This window comes from Pipistrellus kuhlii, unplaced genomic scaffold, assembly GCF_014108245.1.
Source record: "Pipistrellus kuhlii isolate mPipKuh1 unplaced genomic scaffold, mPipKuh1.p scaffold_m20_p_1, whole genome shotgun sequence".
NCBI classification, from domain to species: Eukaryota; Metazoa; Chordata; class Mammalia; order Chiroptera; family Vespertilionidae; genus Pipistrellus; species Pipistrellus kuhlii.
Window position 1 is genome coordinate 132,505,439 of NW_023425404.1, and position 10,050 is coordinate 132,515,488.

The 10,050-nt window shown below is 40.6% G+C and overlaps 1 protein-coding gene across 2 annotated transcripts in view; it reads right to left on the bottom strand.

Annotated features, from left to right (window-relative positions):
• Window positions 1-9,775, bottom strand: part of ARHGEF38 (Rho guanine nucleotide exchange factor 38) — a 120,756-nt gene extending 110,981 nt beyond the window's left edge. For both annotated transcript variants that reach the window (XR_004982935.2, XM_036409823.2), the window contains exon 1: window positions 9,421-9,775. Coding sequence is in view for 1 of the 2 variants with exons in the window: in XM_036409823.2 (XP_036265716.1) it covers window positions 9,421-9,616 (196 nt within the window). In the remaining variant the exon portion in view is untranslated. The remainder of the gene's footprint in view (window positions 1-9,420) is intronic.
• Window positions 9,776-10,050: the final 275 nt, after the last annotated feature.

The window sequence follows — 10,050 nt, forward strand, 5'->3', positions numbered from 1 at the left end:
TAGCAAGAAGCAAAACTGGAAAACAAGACCCTCACCCCCAGCATATCCTTTCCTAGCATATCACTGCTCATGCAGTTTAGACCTTCTGAACTTTTCCTCCCTAAAGATTACATCTAGGCCTCAGTTGTATTTCAGCTCCAGGCCCAGAAAAGCAGCAAAACCAGACTAGTGACATCATGGCTGCCACAGCACCAGCTATATTGATTAGTGATTTTCTGGCACTAACCAATCAGTGGAGACCAGGACCCTGAAAGAGCACACCTGGAAAGCTGATGAATATTCTATTAAGACACTCCACTGGACCTCCCCTAAGATTTCCAAAAAAGGACCCAGTGCTTGCTTTCCCTCCAAGAAGCACGCCCCTGCCATTCCCCCATGAGACTTGCAACCAGGGGAGCAATGGGCAGTGGCAGCTCATTCCTGGCTAATTCCTTGAGCCTATCTCTAAGGGCCCCTTTTCTCTGACTTCTCTGTGAGCCAAAGCAGCCCAGCCTAGGCTTTCCTGTGGCTTCTTCTATGCCTTTCATGGTTTCACTGTCCTAAGTATATTTTTGCTGCCATCATGGACCCAATATACTTTGGCTCAGTGCTGTGTAGCCCTTCCCTTAGTACATCCCACCCCCCAATCCTTTTCCTTAGATATGTTAAATTTTTCTTAATTCACGGTCTGTGATGGCTATTTAGCCTGCCCAGGCATCATGCACCACTTACTTTAACCTTTCATTCTCCATGCCATGTAGAAATAGTAACCTAAAATAAAATGCTTACACTTTTTTCCTTTTTAATCTCTCTTCTGTCCGTTCAACTTGCAGGTCTCAGCCGTAGAATCTTGGAGGATAAAGGGGAAGTTTTTTTCTCCCCTATACCACAGTAGGTAGGACAGTTAGGGGAGGACTCACCAAGAAGGTGAGTGACCTGGAACCTCAAAGATGAGGACGTATACTTGCTGAGATTTGGGGGAAGAAAAGTTAAGGCTATGATAAAGACCAGCATTAGGTACAAATTTGACTGTAAGCAACAAGCAACAAAATAAGTAAATTGCTTGTTTTTTACCTGGAAAGGAGATATGTTCTAATTCTTAAGGGAAACCAAAGTTTTTCCTTGAATAAAACTGAATAGCACTGAGAGAGGTAAGCCATGTCTTCAACTTATTCCCCAACAAAGACAGAAGCAGGAATCCGTGACGGCTTTTCAGTAGGGGCGCTGGAGACCTAGCATTCAGATGCACTTGGGAGAGAGGATTCTGTGAGGGCTGCACGGACTCAGTGTACTTAGAGCAATAGCTGGATGGCATGACCTTGAAGTTTTCTCCTTTAAGCAAGCACTGACAACAGTCAAGATTACCTTCTCCATCAAGGGCCTCGGTGCAGGCATCCTGGCGAATTCATTTTATTCTGCCATTCATTAATCAAGAAAGAATTGTTCAAAACAATCTGGGACAAAGGCTTTTAATCATAACACTCTATTTTCCTGCTGCATGTGTAAGACTCACAATTTAGGCTGACTTCATTGAATTCTATTGAAATGTTCCTTACCCAGATAAAGAGTTGCTTGTTTCCATTCTTTTCACTTGCAAATGCATACACCACCACCACCAGCAGCAGCAGCAGCACCATCTCTCCCTTCCACTCCCCCACCACCACCTTACTGCTATAGAATGGGGCTTTCAGGTTTTTTGTGTATATTAAGTTTTATAGAGATGCAACTAAATATATGACAATAGGCATAAAATTAAAGACATAGTATCAAGATATCCAAACAAAGTGGGAAGTGGAAATCATGAAGCCATTTCTATAGGAGCAGGTTTGCTTAACCTAACTTTCTAATTTTGTTTTCTGACAATTACACACACACACACACACACAAAAACCACATTTGTTCAATGTCAACACTGTGTCAGGGGAATGTCACAATAATTTTTAAAAATGTGTACTCCAAAGTGAAAAATTAGGTCAAGCTTTATCATCATAGTAGAGGAATGTCATCATCCTATCTAATAAAGAGGGAATATGCTAATTGACTGTCATGCCCTCACAAAGATGCTGGTGCCCACAGCCAATAAGGAGGGGATATTCTAATTGACTGCCACACCCTCAAAATGGCTGCAGCAGGAACATGGTGCACCTGCCTCCAGAGTCCCCCAGTCCCCTCAGCCCCCCAGCCACCCAGGGCTGGCCTAAGGCACAGGCAAGCCTCAGATGTCGGATGCCCAGCCAACCAGGGCTAGCCCGAAGCTCAGGTAACCAGGGCTGGCCGAGGCTTGCACTGCCGGCAGTGGCAGCAACAGGGGGGAGATGGGGCATTGCCTTTTCCTGATCGCTGGATCGCTGGATCGCCCTGAGGGCTCCTGGACTGTGAGAGGGGGCAGGCTGGGCTGAGGGACCCTCCCCCACCCCATCCTATGCATGAATTTTCATGTACCAGGCCTCTAGTATTATATAACACTTGATGCAACCATCATATTGCTTTGACTTCTCACTGCTTGTAAATCATTCAGTTAAAACATCTACTAGGTCAATGAATTATATACATTCTATTTTACAAATGTTAAAAGCACCTGAGTTCAAATCCAAATTCTACCCCCTGTGGAGTCAGAACATGCCATGCCAAAATATGCCATGGTCCCTGCTACCCTGCACTTAGTCTAGAAATGATGGTAGGGATCCCAGGTTGTTGGTAACCTTGGCCCCAAGGACTCCCCGCCTACTTGGTGGAGAGGGGACTACAGAGGGATGCTCTAACATACAACCTGGAGCCTTATGTTGCCTGGTTCTAATGGTGATATTGCTAACAAGTCTAGCAATTCTTGCAATAATTCCACCTTCACCAGGAAATTAATACCCACAAAAATACTGAAGTAAATATGATTATGACAGAAAAAAAAGTAATTCTGTAAAAAGAGAGGGTTTTTTTTTTTTTTCCTTTTCTGTCCCAACAGAAACAAAGGTGAATGACACTAACCACTGAGCCAAGCCAGCCAGGCAGGTACATTTCTCATTATGCTTATAGAAGGGAAAAATTTCCTGTCACAATGTGGTCTAGTGAAATAGCTCCTATTAAACTTCTGGGACTCACACTTTATTTGATTCATGTGGCTCTTTTAAAAACTCCAAAACAACTTTACAGAGGAAAAAAAAAAAGGAAAGTAAAATATCATGCTTCTTTTTGGTTTCTATGCATGCAACAAGACAGAAATAATTAGTTTTAAAATTGTCTTGCTGTTTATAAACACAGTTGCCCTTCAAACCATGAAGCACATCTTGTTTGTATTGGTGTCACATTGCTGACCCAAGTCCCTCCCATTTCGCTAAAGGGCTGTGGAGGCACAGGAAGGGAAAGGAGTGCCTTAATGCTGAAAGAGCAGACAGGAACAAAGAGGGCTTGGAGCGCTGGGGTAGAAACATGCACAACATCGGGACAACTCGTTTTATTCCACCCTTCACTGGCCTTGAATAAAACTCACCAAATCGTCCAGTGTTAACTCCTCCTGTTCACGTACTGATTGGTATGTTTTCTTAAAAATTATTACAAATTAAGTGGCCCCATAATATTACAAATCTAACTTTTTATTTGAACCATTTAATCTCATATTGCAAAATATCTTATTCTGGATAAAGTTCATGAGGTCAACTGGTTCTTTATGATCATCATAGTGAGAAAACTTCAGGCTTTCATAAAATAACCAATCAATCATTTCTTAATGGGAATGACATGATAGCCTTTGAAAAAAATAAGTAATAATAGTACATAAAGCACCATGGACCTAGTGGGATTCAGGGATGTGATTTTTGACTTGTCTTGCCAGCAGCAGTAATGACATTTTATTCTCCACTCTTTTTTTTTTTTTAATATATTTTATTGATTTTTTACAGAGAGGAAGGGAGAGAGATAGAGAGGTAGAAACATCAATGAGAGAGAAACATCAGCCAGCTGCCTTCTGCACACCCCGTACCGAAGATGTGCCCGCAACCAATGTACATGCCCTTGACCAGAATCGAACCTGGAACCCTTTAATCCGCAGGCCGACACTCTATCCACTGAGCCAACCCAGTTTTGGCTACTCTCCACTCTTACTCTTTCACTTGGCACTTCATAAGCAAAAATATGCATTGGCCAAAAAATTAACCAGAAGCTTAGTGTGGCCACTGTTTTAGTTTGGGTTGCTATAATAAATATACCATAGATTGGGTAGCTTGAACAACAAACATATGTTTCTCACAATTCTGGAGGTTGAGAAATCCAGATCCCGACAGATCCAGTGGCTGGTAAGGGCAGAGGGAGAGGAAGCAAGCTCTTTCAGATCTCTTCCTATAAGGGCACTAGTGCCATTCACTAGGGCTCTGCCCTCAGGATGGAATTATCTCCCAAAGGCCCCACCTCCTAATACCATCCCACTCAGGATTAGGCATCAGTATATGAATTGGGGGGGTGAAGGGCATAAACATTAATCCCATAGCATTTATAATGTCACTAATATCAATTATATAGGGTTTTCAGAAAGGTTGCTGAATGTTAATCAATACACTTTTTATAGCAATTTTTAATTAATTAATTTTAAAAATTAATTAATACAGATATACATCTGAAGTATACACACAACTATATATCTACATACAATAGATTAGATTGGGTAATCTGAATACACACAGACACACTTGTTCCTAACTATTTAAATCGAGCAAATGCCAAATGTAGAACTCATATATAAATCACCCCCCACCGAAAAAAAAAAAAAAAGTAGTTTACCAACTCAGTCATTACATTTCCTCTGCTTGGGTCACTTTCTGTGGTTCCCATTCAAATTTAGTTGAGCTAGCTAGGCAGCTGAGATGATGTCCTCACATTCTGTATGGAAGAAGAATGAACTGAGGTCTGGTGAGCTCAAAAGGTAGAGCTGGGAATCAGACAGGCTTCCACTAAGAATTATTCGTTTTAGAGTTAATTCTGTACATTTTAAGCTCTGCTATGTTTATTTCTTTTTACTGAAGTATCATTTTTATTAATGGAGACCTCTATCTTCACATATGAAGACACAAGTGTTCATAATTCAGGGCTTGATGCCTTGCCTCACACTCATGACCATCCTGAACCAGATCATTCCAATCATTCATCCTACTTGAAAGTTACTGAGTGCTCACATATGCTGGGAGTGATTCTAAGTTCAGAGATGGAACAGTTATGTAGAGTGTTTGGGGAGTGAAAGATGGGAGAATAATGAAAGTCAGTAATAGGCAATAAACAAGTGAAAGGAATTTTAGAGACAAGACAGGGAGTCTTAGGAAATAATAGGGGTTCATGGGAGAGGAAAGCATAAATGGGGGCTTGGAGACACGAGGATAGAGAAAAGTCATAAAATCCAGGAAGAGGGAACCATATTTTCACAGAGGATAGAGGAATGTTGCAAGATGATGAGGAGATAAGAAGGGGGCACCACATGGGCTTTGACCTTTGAAACTGATACTATGCAACAGAGTGACCAATGAGGAAAGCATGGGGGTCCTAAATTAAGGAAGGGTCCGATTAGAAAAGGTCATCAGACAAAGAGCTACAGCCTTTACAAAGAGACTCAGCAGATTTTAGATTTTTATTTTATTTTTCCCATTAGAGAGAGAGAGTGAGCAAATTTTTCCTACTTGGGGAACCTTCCTCAGGGAGAGTTTGTATACACTTACAATAAAATTCCACATTTTTATTAAAGAAATCTTTTAGGCCATGAATTTATTCTTCAACTTTTTTAGGACAAAGACACATAGAAGAACAATCTGCACGTTTCACAAAACAAGCAACGTATTTTTAATTTCAGACAAAGGTAAGTGCAATGAAGAGGCTAAAACTCGCTTCAACCCCCACTCTGCCCCTTTGTCCTCATCCCACCTTATCATCTGTTAATGTTTTCTAACAACTTCTCCCACTCAATCCTGAATAAATCATCTCCTGCTTTTGTGGACCCACTGATCTCACCTCCACTTCTATCCTGTCGCTTAATTATATTTGTTTACCTGTCTTATCTTTCCCAAAGAGACGGTTAAGCTCCTGTAGAGTAAAGGTCAGACTTTTTTCCCCATAATGATTTTGCAGTTGGAATTCCTGGCATATGTTTTGGTTTTGCTTTACCATATAACAATTCCAATAAATTAACTGAAATAAAAAAGCCACTAACAATAGGCTGGCACTGTACAACTTGAGGCTTAGTAGGAGTGACTATGCTGATGTGACCACAGTATCATAAAGATTTTATGGTATTCTCATCAAAACCATGTTCTATTGTTCAATCTACCCTGTTTCCCAAAAAATAAGACAGTGTCTTATATTAATTTTTTCTCCCAAAGTTGTGCTAGGTCTTATCATATTTTCAGGGGATGTCTTATCTTTCCATGCTCTAGGTCTTATTTTCGGGGAAACATGGTAGTAGCTTTTACCCAGTGTTCTTTTTTAAAAAAGTTACAATTTAGAATATCATACTACTAAAGTGATGTCTGTCAGAAATTGAATGAACAAGTATATTAAGAGTTAAGAGGCAAGCACAGGGGCACAGGAGAAAAGGTCTTACATTTCCCAGAACACACAGAACTCCCTTCCAGAGAGAGAGTTAGAGCAGCTACTTATAATACTCAGATAGCAACATAGCACTGACAAGTGACTAAACAATTTGAGGCAGCCTTCCAGTAGATGAAAGTACACTGTGACCCCACATGGCTGCAGGCCATCTCTCTGAGTGCTCTAACCAGTTCAGGTCTTCATTCAGTGCCTCCCAGGGAATTACCTAGTCTAAGGTAGGCAGGGCAAAAACTCTCCACATTGTAGTAATAAAGAGCTTCTTAGATGGTTAGGACTCATCTTCATGATAATGGATATATTGTAGTAGGACCAGAGCACAAACCTATAGAAATGATTGCTTTGAACGTTAATGAGAAAATGCCTTATATTGTTGCCAAAGTAAGAATCATAATAAAAGCTGTATTACCCATTAGATATCACACTTGGGTTTTACTAAGAGCTACAGTCAAACCTCTATTCTCAAACATCTCCCATCTGAAACAATCTGCAACCCTTTCAGGCTGATATCTGTATGGTCAGTCACATGTTCTCAGGAGACAATGTGTATATATGAGTCAGTTTATCACTGTTAAAATCTCAGAATATTGTGCTATGAATATTTTTGTGGGTTTTTTTAATTGCTGCTTTAATTATTATTAAATTTTAATTTTTACTGTACATTTCCTTTCCTTTTTGTTAAATTTTTATTTACATTTCATGTCCTTTTTATGTGTTTACTTATAGATTAAACAGTGCATTTGGCATGTACTGTGTATAAGAAAGCTTAAAACGGAATCATTTGGAAGTCTGGAATGGATTAATTCAATTTACATTATTTCTAATGGGAAAAATGATTTGGTTTTTGAACAGCCATCCAGAATGAATTAAGTTTGAGAAATGAGGTTCTACTGTACGTCTTTAAAAAGTTACTTATTAGAACGTCAGACTATCCCTACAGGTCTGATGTGCTCCTACAAACTCCCTGATAATTTTCCTCCAGCATAGGTAGTTCTAGGAACACAGCTTCGCTCCTGAGCCTTTTCTTTCACCTTCAAAGACAGGATCCAACAGAGCACAGGACAGTAACAAATCCAGTGGAGTGTACAAGAAACCTGAAGTTAGTTACCAGAGTAACTAACAAACATTGGCCGTATTTTGTGGTCATAGACTTATTTTTTCAGTTAAGTTTAGGAAGTAAATAGTGAAAAATATTTCCATTTTTACTTTGCTAATGGAAAATCTGAACCAAAAAAAAAGATGCTAATTCAGTGAATCGCAGAAGAAGAAATATGTTATTGGGAATACAGCAGTGGACTTTGCCAGAATCGCTCAATGTGATCTCTTCATCAAGGATAGAAAATAGTTGACATAGATTAGTTGAAGGTAAGTAGTTATGGTATCCATTATGGTATCATTATGGTATCCATTGCTCCTAAAATTAAAAATAACTACTGCTTATTGAGCACATGCCAATGTGTTAGCCACTATATGAGATGTTTTATGCAATTATCTAATTTCATTGTCCTAATAGTAGTACATAGTTTCAATATCCCATTTTCACAAGGAAACTGAAGCTCAGAAATCTTGAGTAATTAGCCTTACAGGTGGTAAATTAAAGAGGCAGGATTAGAAACAAATGTGTCTGACTTTTAACATTTGCATTTTCCCCAAAGTATCAATCGCCTTGAGAATAATTAATTTCAAAGATCAAATGTCATCCTTCCCCCATTTAAAAAAATAGTTGCATTATTGTTTAAGACTAAGACTTGACTCTGCATTTTACTTCTGAGCTATTGGTTTTTTTAAAAAAACACACACACACACAAACTCACAGTAAGAATTTCAAAGATTTAATTCTTTTAACCCGCATAACTAAGTGCAAGCATGTTTTTTATGAAAGAGACCAGCTAAGGACAAGCTTGTCCCATTAGTCGTTCTGGCCTCATTACAGTGTTTCAATCCAGAATGACATTTGTGGTGGGATTCTGAGAGCTCACACACAATGTGGTCACAGAGGAAGAGACAGGTTCCGAGGCTCACATAACAGGTATGTATGGCCGTGCATACTTAAAACATTGCACAATATAAACATTCAAATTAAGTTTCCTAGTGTAAGTGACCTTCAAGAGAAAAAGAGGAGGAGGAAAAAGAGGGTAGATGGGAAGGGATAGAGAAATCCAAGGCCTGAAACAGAGGATATATTATAATAACTGTGTCAAATGATCTCACAACCATCACAAACTACACTGAAGTTATTTCCTCAAAAGTCATTCAATCCAAGCATGCTAAACATCTCCTACCATACCTGGATGCTGCTTGATTCACTCTAAAGGAATGAAGACCTAAGTGATTTTCAACAAATCCTGTTACACCATCCTGCTGACAAGTCTTTATTTTTCACAGACATGATTGTAGTTTCGTGCCCCTTTTTAATCACAGTTCAGTGCAATTACCTAGACGGATCTCATGGTGTGACACCTCACACCTACCTATTGAGATAAACTCTCCTTTGTAGCTTTCTAAACTATTTCCTTTCCAGTGCTTTCCACTCATGGAGTCAGGTGGACAAGGGGGAAGGAAGGAGGGCAGGAAGCAGAAAAAAAAATGTTACTCTTATCATGAGGAAAAAGAAAGAAAAAAAAAACACAATAGGAAGAATAATTCAGAATTGGCTTTTGAACTATTGAAGCAGGCAATCACTTGTTCCAATCGTTTCTGAATTACATTTACTTCCATTTTATTTTTTTCTTATTTCCCTCTTAGACAGGAGGTAATATTCGATCTCCTCCTCTGCTTTAAGCGTTTTCTCTGCAGGTGGAAGAAGAGTAGGAGAAAGAAAGCTGGGAGGGCAGGAACCTGGGACAATGGATTTCTCGTGGTTACCTTGTAGTTTCTGGTTGTATTCGGTCCTGTCAGACTGGCTCCTCCTCAGGGTGCCAGCGTGGTCCCCAGAAACACTGCTCTCCACCACAGTGTCCGTCTTCCTTCTCTCCAGCATGTAGAGCCGGGACCTCAAGAAGGTCAGGTTCTTTTTCTTGGTGCCCATGTTTCCTTTCCCCGTGGCCTCTTCGTGCTCCATCGGAGGCAAAGACGCGCTGCAGAGGCCTGCAGGCAATGGCTGGTGGCTACTGTGCCTCGGGGCGAGGGTTAAAGCCACCAGAGGGACGAGTTCAGCTGCCTCCTTCTAACTAGCCGGCTTCCCTCCAGGGTTACCTGGTTGTAACTGCCACCTGTTCAGAGTCCCGGAGCCCCGCCCCTATGAGCTCATTCTTCTTTACACCTAGAATCCAACAGGGGAAGTTGCCACCTGTTACCTGAGAGACCTGCAGCACAGAGCTAGGCAAAGCAGGGACTCCTCTGTCACATGCTCCGAGGCAAACAACAATCCCATTGTGTGGGGCCAGGGCTGGGGGGTGGAGGGGGGGAGGAGAGGTGGGGGAAGGAAAGAGAACAAGGTGAGGCAGGGAGCAAGGGAAATACAGAGTGTAACCTGTAGTTGATGGGTTCCCTGTG